The 13339-nt window shown below is 40.8% G+C and overlaps 1 protein-coding gene across 5 annotated transcripts in view; it reads left to right on the top strand.

Moving 5' to 3' along the window:
• SRGAP2 (SLIT-ROBO Rho GTPase activating protein 2) overlaps positions 1 to 13339 on the top strand; it is a 205287-nt gene that overhangs the window by 141510 nt on the left and 50438 nt on the right. For 3 of the 5 annotated variants that reach the window (XM_063142633.1, XM_063142642.1, XM_063142664.1), the window contains exons 8-10: positions 1460 to 1684; positions 5070 to 5171; positions 9803 to 10000. In XM_063142633.1, the coding sequence (XP_062998703.1) occupies positions 1460 to 1684; positions 5070 to 5171; positions 9803 to 10000 (525 nt within the window). The remainder of the gene's footprint in view (positions 1 to 1459; positions 1685 to 5069; positions 5172 to 9802; positions 10001 to 13339) is intronic. The other 2 variants (XM_063142648.1, XM_063142656.1) reach the window with 1 other exon arrangement.

Here is a 13339-nt window from a genome sequence, read left to right on the forward strand (position 1 = left end):
GAGGATAAAATGGAGAGGAGGATTATGTACTCCATCTTGGGTTCCTTGGAGGAAAAAGGTGGGATATAAATGAAATAAGTAAATAAAAATAAATAAATGTTTTTAAATGGATTGTGTGTCCCCCCTCCCACTGCAACATCAACCCAGTTTCATTTTTATACAAACCAGTTGGCAGATACAGACAAGCCCTCGAGAGATTATGTCCCCGTATGTTTAGACTACATGTGGAAAAGGCAGCAGGGTTGTGCCAGCTGGCTACGCACCCCACTCTAGCACATATGGATGGAAGACTTTCTACAAGTGTTTCTAAGTGGAAATTCCTCTTTTGACTCCAAGGTTTTTGAATGGAGTGTCTCCTTTTTGTGTGTATACTATATTTATCCAATAAGTTAGGAAGAAGCATGGAGGTGGAAGGCACTGGGATATTAAAGTGATTTCCGTTTCTTAGTTGGGATGAGGTCATCAATGGACTGGCCCTTTTCCAGATGTTTCTCAGTTGCTCTTGCCCGCTTAATCACATGTTAAGTGCGATGTCTGCAACAGGGAGCCCACACACATACAGGATTGTATCCAATGTCAGTCTAACCTAAGTCCCATTCACTTCAATGGGTTTACCCTAAGTAGGACTAACATTGGACACAACCCACAGCTTCCACACCATTGGGAACCCTGCAGATGTTACATTCAACATGTGGAAAACCAACGGACAGGGTGCACAGTGTTGATGCTGGGAGAGGAAGCAAGGGCCCCCTCCACACAATGAGCCTTGTGCATGGAGGGCAACTTGTGAAGACTTGAGCTACTGTGCCAAGTCTTCAAATGGTACAGTCCTCTATGGGAGCCAGCCATGGTAAAGAATTGTCAGCAATCCAGCTAGGGTATGATTGGGGGACCTGCTAAGGTCAACAGCTGGTTTTCCCAAATTAGTGAATAAAAGCAGCAAGAGAGCATAATTAACCAGCAGTCAGGACTGACCACAGAGAGTGAGTCTGAAAGTCTGAGAGCAGAGGAAAAGTACACAGAATGATACCAATCCAGAAATATATTGTGGATATAAGGCTTTTGTGTGTGCTGATAAGACAGATCCATAGTAAGCAGAGGATTCTGTTGATCTGACAGAATAGTGTTTCAGTGGTTCCACCTGATAGAACAAGCAGCCACTGAAGCCCATCTTGCGATTTCAAGACCTGCTCAACCATATGAGCAATTCGACACCAAACCCAAATTGGCCAAATGGTGTGTTAAAAAAAATACTTTGGAAAGTCATGACCGCTAACCAAATTTAAGTTCATAATATAAACACAACTAGCTCCAGAAATCAGTTTCTCGTTCCTTTGCCTAGTAGGGTATTAGAGCTTTTGAGGCCAAGATTGATATGTGCTAAGTAATTGATGTAAAACCAATGGCAACTTCTGTTACTGCAGAGTTTCAGGTGATCTTCCTTTGTTTGTTTTTTCAGCAGTGCTGTGACCTAGGATATCATGCCAGCCTCGGTAGGGCGCTCAGGACATTCCTGTCAGCAGAGCTGAACCTAGAACAATCAAAGCATGAGGGTCTGGATGCCATTGAGAATGCTGTGGAGAACCTGGATGCCAATAGTGACAAGCAGCGCCTCATGGAGATGTGCAACAATGTCTTCTGCCCACCCATGAAGTTTGAGTTTCAGCCTCACATGGGCGACATGGTTAGTTTTATTCTTCTCTGTGTATACACATGCATGAGAATTCTCACTCCAGTTAGACTGAATAGGAAATAAAATTAATTGTTGTCTTGATTAGTTAGGGTCTAGAGAGGAATACACACAGCCCCTCCATGTATTGAATGAACAGGTGTTGAGGATGCGAGGCTAACCCTGGGTGTCACCATGCACTGCTGTCATGCTCCCCCAACTGTGTCCATTTGATGTTTGTTGAAAAGAGTTCTCTGGGCATATAGACATACTTGCGGAGAGCTTCTACTTATGAGGAGGGACCCTGCCCAATCACTGCCCTTTCTTGTGGAGGGACTTACAATGAATATCAAAGAGATGTTTCTTGAAGAAGTGCAGCAGTGGTGTGAAGCAATGACAGTGGCTGGGGCTAGCCCATGCATGCCCGCAGACCCCTCCGCGCATTGATGCAGTGGGTGGTGTGTACTCCCCTTAAGCTTTTGGCGTTCAGGCTTGACCTCAAGTATGAAAGGATATCCCAACTCTACAGTTTCAACAGCACGTTTCTCAGTGGGTGAGTTTGGGAAGAAAGCAATCTCCAGATTCCTAGATACTAGTTTTATACCATCTTCACATGGTAAATCTGGCTACCTCTTAGAAAAGAAGTGACTTATTTGCTTCGTCTGTAGGAAAAAGGAGGATAAAGTAAACTTGGGAAATAACCTTTTTATATAGAGAGAATTATCCAGACATCCTAAAACAATTGAACTAAAAGAATTTGGCTATTATGTAAAATGTACAGGAATTGTTCACAGTCCATCTGGCTGTGTAGCTGTGATCTTAGGAAAACTCAATGTTATGAGTTCTTCTCCTTTATGGCATTATCTTATTTACTTGTTTAGTGAATCACAACTAAGACATGAGGTCTTCAGGGGTGTATAAGTAGTGTGTTTACATCCCAGCCTGTTCAACTGGTCTTCTGTTTCTCAAGAGATTTTTCTTATATCTGTATATCAGTCTGCTTCTGTTGGCTATCTATCTTTAATGGTGTTGAAAGGCCTTTCTGGAGCATGCCATGGGTAATGGCACCATCTGTATAACCAATCACTGAAGTGAAGATGCCAATATCCAATGGTGAATTCATCAGTTTTCATCTTGCTTTTACCCCCAACTACGAAACTTTCCTATATAACAAGATACCTTATAAAGGCTGACAATTGTGTTTGCTGGATGGTGAGCCAAAAAAACCCCCCTGAAGCTTGGTATTTTATTGCATATTCTCTGGTATTTATTGCATGTTTCCTTCATCCAGTGTATCCAGTCCCAATAGACAGTATCACAGATGCTTTGCATTAGTTCTGTTTGTATTATTCTTATATACGGAATTCTCTTTGCTTTTGCACACAGCTGTGATATATTAGAGTTCATGTCATTGAAGAAGCAAGTGCCATTAGACCCATGCAGACTGGTATTACTTTCTTTAAAGGGACTCGATTTCTCTCTTGATTCATGTGACTATTAAATGTAATTGTTCTCAGAATTGAAGTATTTGAACATTTTAATACTTAATTCACTTTCTAGGATTCTTTAACACTATATAGTTAAATTGTTGTAGTTAGCAATCAGTGAATATGCACTAAGAAGTGAAAATGTCTCATGGTACAGGCACATTCAAAAAGCCTAGGCTACACCATAGAAACCATTTTATCCCTTATAAGTTCTGGTAACATAATTGAGATGTTATAACATAATGGATATTCCAAATCACATCTGATAAATGTCCAAAATTATGGAATTATGCTAGTGAATTCTGACGAAGTATATTTTGGCAGTCATTGACATTCAGTGTCTCTATCTATGTTCACCAGATGTGTGGGGGGTTGTCAACAGTCTCTACATTTTGGACAGTCACAGAAATTGAGGGTGTGTTTGTTTCATTGATTATATATTCATATTCTCAGGGTTAATAGTATACCCAGACCATTGTAATAATGTGTTAAAGTTATTAAGTAATCAGGCCAAAGAAAAACAGTAAGCATCTACTGTATATGCCAGCTGATCCTCACAGCTACTTAATCCATCATACCCATGTGTGGTTTTGTTTCTCTGGAAGCAATGCAACTTAGAGCTGCTTTGTGCCTGGTCTATCAAGTGCCTTGTGCTGCTCTACACACAGATAGCACCATGTGAAAGTGATACGGGTATAAGGAAATCACCAAATATAAATCAGCCTCAGCTAGATTATGTGGCAGTGTTCTTGTCTTAAGTGCATCCACATACTTCTAAATATGTTCCTGCATATCTGTGGATCCATTTGAGGATCTAATCCCAGCATAAATGAGATTTTAGGTACAGAGTGCTTTATTTTCTGCCAGATCAGCTACTGTCCCCTGTCGTATCAGAATATTAGTAATTATATTTCTTGAATCTTGACTGATGCTAAAAATCCATGGCTGTGGTTGAGGTGGTGATGGTAGTAGTAGTATGTTGCTGCTGCTGTGCTTTGTAACTCCGGTTGTAACTCAGCCACACCAGGAAACTATGGTTACCAGCATCAGAACAAGCCAAGATTTTAAGCCACAGCTTGAAGTTGGTTTAAGATCCTGTCTTGTCCCAAAGCTTGTCACTATAGTTTCCCAGTTCAGATGAAATGGGGAACTCTGGCTAATTAAAGGCTTCCTGGCTTAATCGTGGTTCTCACAAAGTGGGGCACAAAGGGGCTGTGTGAGTGGGCAAACCCATTCATATCTACAATCATCCAAACCCAGTCAATGTAGAGGAAAGGAAATTGACTTTGCCATTTATCTGAATGAAGAAGTCCATGGCCCTTCTGTTTCCGTAAAATGTGTTAAAGAATATTAAATAGCTAATCACCTTTGTTAATGTGGATAGGAGCCTTCTTTCAAACAAACAGCATAAACTTTTCAGTGGGGGAGATACAAGTACTACATATAGGGTTGAAGCAGCAAGTTTTGCTGGGAAATAGCCCAAAAGGAAATATCTCTCCCCGCACCAGTCTCTTCCTTCCAACTGCATCCTCAGCAATTGCATTTTGTAAAAACAAAAGCCAACCCTAAAAAGAATCTATTCCATTTCGTTCCACCCTTTGTTTATCATCCTCTGCACACAAGTTTAATTGGAGGGGACGTTTTCATCCTTCATCTTTATGGATTTACCCTAGAGATCCATCAAAGTGTTTGCTTTTACTTTTTGTAGCTATACAATTTGTTTTATGAATTTGTAAAGTGTTTGTAAAATGCATGTATTTATTTTGCTATTCTGTATCCCAACCTGGTCATTGACCCATTGTTCTGAGCCCCAGTCCAGGCTCCTCATACAGCCTGGTCTGGAGTTTTAATACAAAGTTGAACAGCTGGAGCCAAGTGTCCAGTATGTTTTGAACGTGCTATTTCTTTTCCAGGTCTCCCAGCTATGTGCCCAACAGCCAGTTCAGAGTGAGTTGGTGCAGAGATGTCAGCAGCTGCAGTCTAGGCTATCCACACTGAAGATTGAAAATGAAGAGGTAAGCTAACATAAACTCCACACCGCTCGAAACCCTTTTTTTTGGGGGGGGGGGGCGGGGAGAATATCTCCCTCTATCACTGATCTTCCTTTGTCTTCTCTCCATAATCCTGTTTTTCCATGGCCTGGTCTCTATACGTTGGGAAAAGGAAGGGCAGACAGCAGCATGAGTGTAATAATCTATGTCTGTAAGCTTCAGAAATTTCTGAGGCAAATCAAATCCTATTTGTTTCCTAATGTCAATCACTTTTGGACAGCTTCACTCAAATAGCAATGTTTTTAAATGCACTAGTGCATTGTCTACATATTTAGACTTAATGGGCCTGTTCAGATGACATGCTAAGGCATGGTTAGGCTGCTAAACCTTTTGCAACAAATGGTTAGTGACCATGTTTAAACCATGATTATGTAGCCACCATGGTTAGGAATGGCTCACACAACACACTAAGGCCATAGCTAGACCGGGCGAAATCGCAGGGCGATCCCCGGGATCGTCGCTGTGTGTTCACATGACGCACAGGGGATCCCGGTTGCAGGGAGGAATGAACACTCCCTTGCTCTGGGATCTCGCCCTCCACTTCTAGCCCACTTTTTCCATGGTCTTGGGCTGATCCCGAGAGCGGAATGTGTGGGTGGGTGTCGCGGTTCATCCCGGTTCCTTGCGAGTAACCAGCCGGCTCCCGGGTGGGGGGAGCGGGGAAAATTTTAATTTTTTTTAAGAAAAAGGCTTACCTTCTGCGCATGAGCACTCCTTCTTCTTTAAAACAAACAAAAAATGGCAGCCACGATGTCGCGTGCCGCTTGTAGACCAGTGCAACAATCTCGCGATCATCTCGGTAAAAACCCCTGGTCTAGCTGAGGCCTAAGTCATGGGTCACACAACACGCTAGGCCATAATGTTTAGCTCAAAATGCTTAGCCACCGTGGCTTAGCATGTCATCTGAACAGGGTCATTGTTAAATTTCTAGAATTTGTTTCACTTTAGACCTTAATGTTAATTTAAACGGTGTAGTCTGTACATAATGTGATTGAGTTCAGTTTTGTTGTCTGCAGAGGATTTGAAAGATATGCTACAGCTATGTTCTTCGTAACTGCCCTGGTGTTGATGTGAGATGTTTTGTATTTGGAATTGAAGCTGACTGGTAAAACAGCCCCCAGATAGTGGGACTCTTGTAAAGCAGAAATGTGGTGCCATTCTGTATTATAAGAGGCAAGTCCAAATTATTTCCTACCTAAGTAGGAGTTATTGTAATCTGTTGTTAAAACGCAGGGGTGTGGGGCAGGGGAGGGAGATATGTTTGATTCTGAAGCATTAGGATACCTTCTAAAGTTTCAGAAACTGTAGATTAGAATCAAGAGGACAAAATTTGTAGGGAGCGTTTTATGTTTTTTTTACTGACATTTTTACTACCATGACCCAGTTTGCATGATCAAACAACCCATTGTTAACAAACCGTGGTTTATTTGTGAGCATCCAGGAGCAAGTGAGCATGCTGGTTCCGGCTAGTTCCACTTTCCTAAACAACCTGGAACACTTTTTTTCCTGGGTTGTTATTGTTACATCTGAACCCAGAAACTCTGGGTTGTTTAGTAGTTAAGCAGCCCATAGTTATCCATTATGCGCAAACTGGGTTAGAATAATTAACATGCAAGGTGTTGTATATATTACAATAATAATTGTAGTTACACTTCCTAAAATAACTCCAAAATATTGTGGGGAACTTTTCAGAGAGGACATTGATAGTTCTTTTTGCTCTGGCAATGACCATCAGGATTACTCTATATCAGATGCTCCAGCTCAAGCAGAGTCTCATGCTGCAATGGGCTAAATTGTCATCCTGTGCCAGGCAAGTGAGTAGAGCTTGCAACTCTTGCTACAGCGATTTACTTGAGCCAACTTGCAGTAGGAGGATAGAAGTACTTTCATGGCACCTAGGATGTGCAGTTGGAGGGTGGATTCATTTTCAACATCAGTGTAAGGTGTCTTGGAAGCATAGTGCTTGTTCCTGGCCTCTACTGCTTCCCTTCTCCCTTTCAGCTTTAAATCTGTCATATGGGCTACAATCCAGGAGTGAGATTTAAAGGTCCTACTGTGTGGCCATTAAGTGGCCTTCACGCACTTATAAAGTGGCTATATGGTTCAGGCCAATGGCTTTTGAGTGGCCATATTTTTTTTCATTTGACAAACTGAAGACTGCTTGAAAATGTCGTGTACAATCCCTACCTTCATTGACAACTTGCTACACTTGTTAATAAGACATGTAGATTGATTTTCCATGGCCCAGGATCTTGTGTGCCTTTTGGAACGGATGTGGGGAAATATGATTGTTGTATCAAATTGGACTAATGAGCATCTGCTATGCAATCTGTGGATCAAGATCTGTCGTAGTCTAATGAATGGCTTCCATCAACTTGAGCACTTCGTTATGGAATGAGAATGTGGGATATAAACCTTTCCGTCAAAAATATTTTAAAATGTTTAATAATAATAATAATAATTAATAACAACAACAACAAAGTATTAACAATCATATGTGCTCTACTCAGTAGTGAAACAGTCTGTGGTATATATGGCTTCTGGTTAGACATAATCTTCATGTAAGAAAATGTAATGCGTGAAGCAGCTTCCGCATGCACCTACTGGCACGTACAGGGGTTAAAGCTGTCTGTTCAGCATGTGTAGACCTAATGATTTTGTTGAGATGGAAAACGGCTGACGCAGACAATCCTACCCCACCCCCCAGCGCCACCCACCCTATGTCACTAGGCAGCTGAGTAGCTCTCCCTTCTTACTGTAGAGTTTGTACAGCAACACAGCATTGACCATACAGCGAGCCTTCTCTGTAGCGTACTCACTATTTGGAAAACCCTCCGTGGTGTAGTTTGGGAGGCAGAAACTGTGTAAGGATCATTCACACTCCTCCTGAAGACACACTTGTTCACTCAGGCCTTCTCTGGGCCTTAAGTAAATTAACTACACCACTTCCATTTTACTGGCCCATTTTACTGCTCTTTTATTGTTGTTAGAAATGTTTTAATGCTGTGTTTTTATGGTATGTTTTAATGCTGTGCTTTAGTATTGCAATCTAATGTTGTGAACCACTGAGAGGTTCTATTATGATCAGCAGTATAGAAATGCTACAAATAAATAATAAATATGGATGTATGTATATATGTTAACTCAGAAATAAGTCCCACTGAGGGGCAAGCCACATGCTGCACTGTGGCTGCACATAAGGGAGCGCCAATGGCCTTTCTCAGTTGCAAAGGACTCTCAGGCAGGGTGATATACATTGGAGAATGGACATGAGAGGAAAGAGCACCCTGGAAATGTTCTGGATATACAAAGTCCTAAACAACTAGGGACCAAGATACCTGAGAGAGCACCTTCTCCCTTACCAACCTGCCCAGTCACTGAGGGCATCTGAAGGCATGTTCCTGGTGGTTCCTCATGGACCTGTGGTCTGATTGGAGTCCACCAGGAGAAGAGCCTTGTATGTGGTGGCCCCCTTCCTGTGGAATTCCCTGCCTTTGGAGGTCAGGCAGGCACCAACATTGCATTGCTTGTTGGCACCTCCTGAAAATGTCATTGTTTCAGGACTTGGGTTTTATCAGAACATCGTTCTTTTAGAAATAGAAATTTTCAACATGGTGTTTTTATTATTTCATTCTATTTATGGTTCACTGCTCCAAAATCTGTTGGATGGGGAGCGGTATATAAATATTGTAAATAAAATAAATGTTGATGAGGGAAATGGGTCCAGAATACTGGCAGGGCTAAAAGCCACAGTGGAGGGCAGTTTCAGGAGAAAAGCACCTCGCAGGGAAAACTATAGGCAGTCCCCTCCCACCTCTTCTTCAGTGCAAGTTTATTTATTTATTTATTACATAAATAAATATTTATTACATAAATAAATAAATGCCCCATAGCTGAAGCTCTCTGGGCGGTTTACAAAATTTAAAAATTCTCGGGTCAGTTAAAATCTCAGCATATGCTGTTAAATGCTGTTAAATGCCTGGGAGAAGAGAAAAGTCTTGACCTGGCATCAAAAAGACAACAATGTTGGCGCCAGGCGAGCCCCGTTGGGGAGATCATTCCATAGTTGGGGGGCCACCACTGAAAAGGCCCTCTCCCTTGTTGCCATCCTCTGAGCTTCCCTCAGAGTAGGCACTTGGAGGAAGACCTTAGATGTTGAGTGCAGTGTACGGGTAGAGGCATTCCATCAGTATTGCGGTCCCAAGCCATATAGAGCTTTATAGGTTAAAACCAGCACCTTGAATTGGGCTCGGAAATGTATAGTCAGCCAGTGCAAGTGGGCAAGTTGTCTCTTCCCATATAAGCGTTAGATTGGAGAAGGGGCAGCCAGGCCTTTCCTATATATAGCAGCTGCAGCGTAATGCCCCTGCATACAGTGGGACTTAATTCCCAAATAACTGTTCATAGGATTAGTGCTTCAGTCTCCCACCAATCATCTGTTTACACGGTCTTAATTTGCTGAACTCGTATTGTGCTTGGGAACCATAGATGCTGTTGTAGCAGCATCACTTGTCAAATCCAGCGGTGGAATGCATTTCTCCTTTTATTCTCACCTATTTTTTTTCCTTTTTATCATCTCGTGTTTTCCTTGTCAGGTTAAGAAAACCATGGAAGCCACACTGCAGACTATCCAAGATATTGTCACCATTGAAGATTTTGATGTCTCTGACTGCTTCCAGTATAGCAATTCCATGGAGTCTGTAAAATCAACAGTCTCTGAAACCTTCATGAGCAAGCCCAGCATTGCTAAGAGACGAGCCAATCAGCAGGAGACAGAACAGTTCTACTTCACGGTAAGAGACTTGACTTTTAGCGCACTTCCAGCAAAGCAGATACATGTTGGAGCTAGAAAAGTATAAGTGTCATTTGCAGTTCAGTCAACAAGTTGCCAGAATCATTCTTACAGTGAATAATGGAAATGGCCCACCTACAGGATCAGTGTCTGCCTGATTTTTTATCTCCCATCCCCTTCAGAGCCTATATTGTCTGTATCTTATTAAGAACTAGTGGTATGTGAATAAAACACCATTTTCCAGAGGGGTAGCCATATTAGTTTACTGAAGCAAAACCAGCACCGAATCTTATTTATTTTAAAAATTGATAAGTTGCCTTTTTGTGTCAACTCTTCCAAGGCGACACACAGGAAATATTAAAACCTAACATCCTAATCCAGTTAAGAACAGAAGGCACATAGAAAATGTATTCGAGGAATGAAGAACTACACAGGCAGTTGGGTGCACTACACATGGGCCCCTTTTTCAAAATGAAAACCCTGTTGATTGGCTGTTTAGGAGGATAAGCAGGATGTGTGTGGCCTTTAGCCCCCTCCCCAATTCTTTTCCCCTCCTAAACAGCTGATTAGTGGAATTTTAGAGTTTAAAGGAGGGCTGTTCGTGCTCTCAATTGGAGCATAGTATGTACATAGAAAGGTTCCCTTCCCCATTGCTCTGTGACTGACCTTTTCAAAATGGATATTGTAATATTTAAAATATTTAGTTCTCTTAAAAAACAGATGCTATTTATGAAAATTGCTGCATACTGTGTACATTGCTTTGGCAGGCAGAATGGTTTATTTTGGGTCTGGTCTAGTAATAGGTTTATTGGAGAGTGTATCAGTCTCTTAGACATGATTTCAAAATACTTCAAAAGCCACATCAAATTAAAAGGTCTGCTTGGAAGGGGAATTTATCAGAAATATGTGGGTGGGGAAAATTATTCAGTTAAGAAGCAATTGATGTCCCCTGCCTGTGTAAATGGTTCTTTAATTAAACCTGCAGATACTCTTTTTCTAGAGTAAAATCCTTTCTATTTTCAAATAAGCAAGTATTAATTTTATCTATGCAGGGTACTTTTCCTGCACTGGTGTAAATAGCAAGCTTGCCCACAACCAATGCCAATGATACTTGACTTCTGCCTCTGGGAAAGAGAAGTGCTTTTTGTCATGTCACATACATACACCTTGGATAAATCAGTGGATAAATAATAACGGAAAGAGGCTGCTCTATGAATAGCCCCTTTTATTACTCTAATCAAACACTTAATTGATCTTCCATACAAGAACCGTATAAATATCCTTAACAAGAATTTCCGGCATTAGCTTAAAAATATCAGATGTTTTGTTCAACATTAAAGGTGGGTAATGGCTGAGTATTGATGGTGGCAAAGGAAGAAAATTCAGGGAACAAAGAAAATGAGCCATCCATAGAATTGTGCATTTTAATATGACACACATTTGGCAAGAAGGTGAAAGATGGATTGCTTTGAATACATTTGCCAGCACTTCAGCATGGGTCTAAACTAGGCCTTAGAAACTTGACTTTTAGTGAGGCACTGTGTTATTTGTGGCTCTCTTTCTACAGCCATTTATTTATTTAGTGCATCAACATTTTCTATAATGAGTATATATTGCTGAGTCCAAATTCAGGATGCCATCCTAAGCAGATGTACTTGGGATTTAAATTTATGTAGCTATCAATGAAACTTACTTACAGATGTATGAGGTTGGGATCCGTGTAAAGATGTAGCTGTATCAAATGTTTTTTCAAGTGTGTGCCCTGGATCAGCTCTTGTAGTCAGCATCACATCCTGAATGTTGGTTATGAGTGGAGTTCATCCAGTTCAAGAAGTCTTCAAAATGGCAAACACTAGTGTGTGTGTTTTTCAAATGTATTACATACTTAGTTGCAAAAGAAGGGATGAAGGAGGTCTGTTAGGCTTGCAGATATATCTTGAAAGCCTTTTCCTTTCAGGAATGAACACTTTAATACTATATACCTGTTGCTATACTTTCACACAAAACTACTTCACCTCAGAGGAACATGATGGAACAAGGTGCAAAGGCAAAATGAATTCATACACACAATTAGTGATCCTGTTCAGACATAATAGCAGCATCTGATAGATTAATTAACCCATGAATTGTGGGGATGCACACACAAGCCAGTTTCCTGAAATAACTATGAGTGTAACATTTGTAGATTATTTCTATGATGTCTGAACCTAGGTGCTTGGGATTGTTCATAAATTAAACAACCCCAAGTTAACCAATCTATTGCTTAAGAGAATAAAAAAAGGTCTATGTAAGACAATTCTATGTTGTTGTACCAGGCAGGAACAAGAAATACAGAATGCATTATTATTATTATTATTATTTATTTATTTATTTATTTATTTATTTATATAGCACCATCAATGTACATGGTGCTGTACAGAGTAAAACAGTAAATAGCAAGACCCTGCCGCATAGGCTTACATTCTAATAAAACCATGTTAAAACAATAAGGAGGGGAAGAGAAAGCAAACAGGCACAGGGTAGGGTAAACAGGCACTGGGTAGGGTTATATAATATAAAATGTGAAGGCAAAATAACATTGAATGACTTGCTGCTTTATCCTGTCATCCAAGCTATCATTTTTGCGAAGAATTTTAGTTTCTTCATTTTTTCATGGGCATAGGTGCTTTCTGAGAGATTCAGCATGTATAGCTGCAATTTTAAGTTTGCAGGGGGAAGAGTGACTCTTATTACTTAAGAGAGATAGAGGCTATGTTGGTAGTTTGTGCACATTCTTGGGATTCAGGTAATCCCCAGTTCTGTTCCCTGGTCTGCCATAACCCTCTTTCTGAGGCAAATCTATTGCCCCTTTTCTGTGCTTCAGTGACTGTTCTGTAAGTCAGGAATAAAGCAACTTCATAGCTCACAATGGTGTTTTGAGAAGAAATATTTGAAATAGAAGTACTGAGGTGCTGGCAGGGAGGTGAGATTTACATGTAGCAAAAATAAATAGTTAGCTGAAGAAAGGGTGGATAATTGTAGTTTCTAGTTAATTGCTATCAGTTGTTACTAATACCAAGTTATTATAGAGCCCTTCATCTTTCAAAGTACTTCACAGCAATGTTTTGTTAAGCTTCACAAGATCCATAAGATCTCTGAAATTATTATTTATAACCTCGCCTGTAATCAGTGCCATGCTGCTTTTTATCAATGTGCTGTTCTTTCTCCCTTTTTAATCACCAACAGTAGTACAGCATTGTGATGCCCTGGTTTCCCCCCTAGTGCATTCTGGGAATATGCTGAAGCTGAACGTCTGCCTCAGCTTTGATGTTGCTTTTCAAAAAACGAGCTGAACTATCTG

Source organism: Elgaria multicarinata, chromosome 1 (assembly GCF_023053635.1).
Source record: "Elgaria multicarinata webbii isolate HBS135686 ecotype San Diego chromosome 1, rElgMul1.1.pri, whole genome shotgun sequence".
NCBI classification, from domain to species: Eukaryota; Metazoa; Chordata; class Lepidosauria; order Squamata; family Anguidae; genus Elgaria; species Elgaria multicarinata.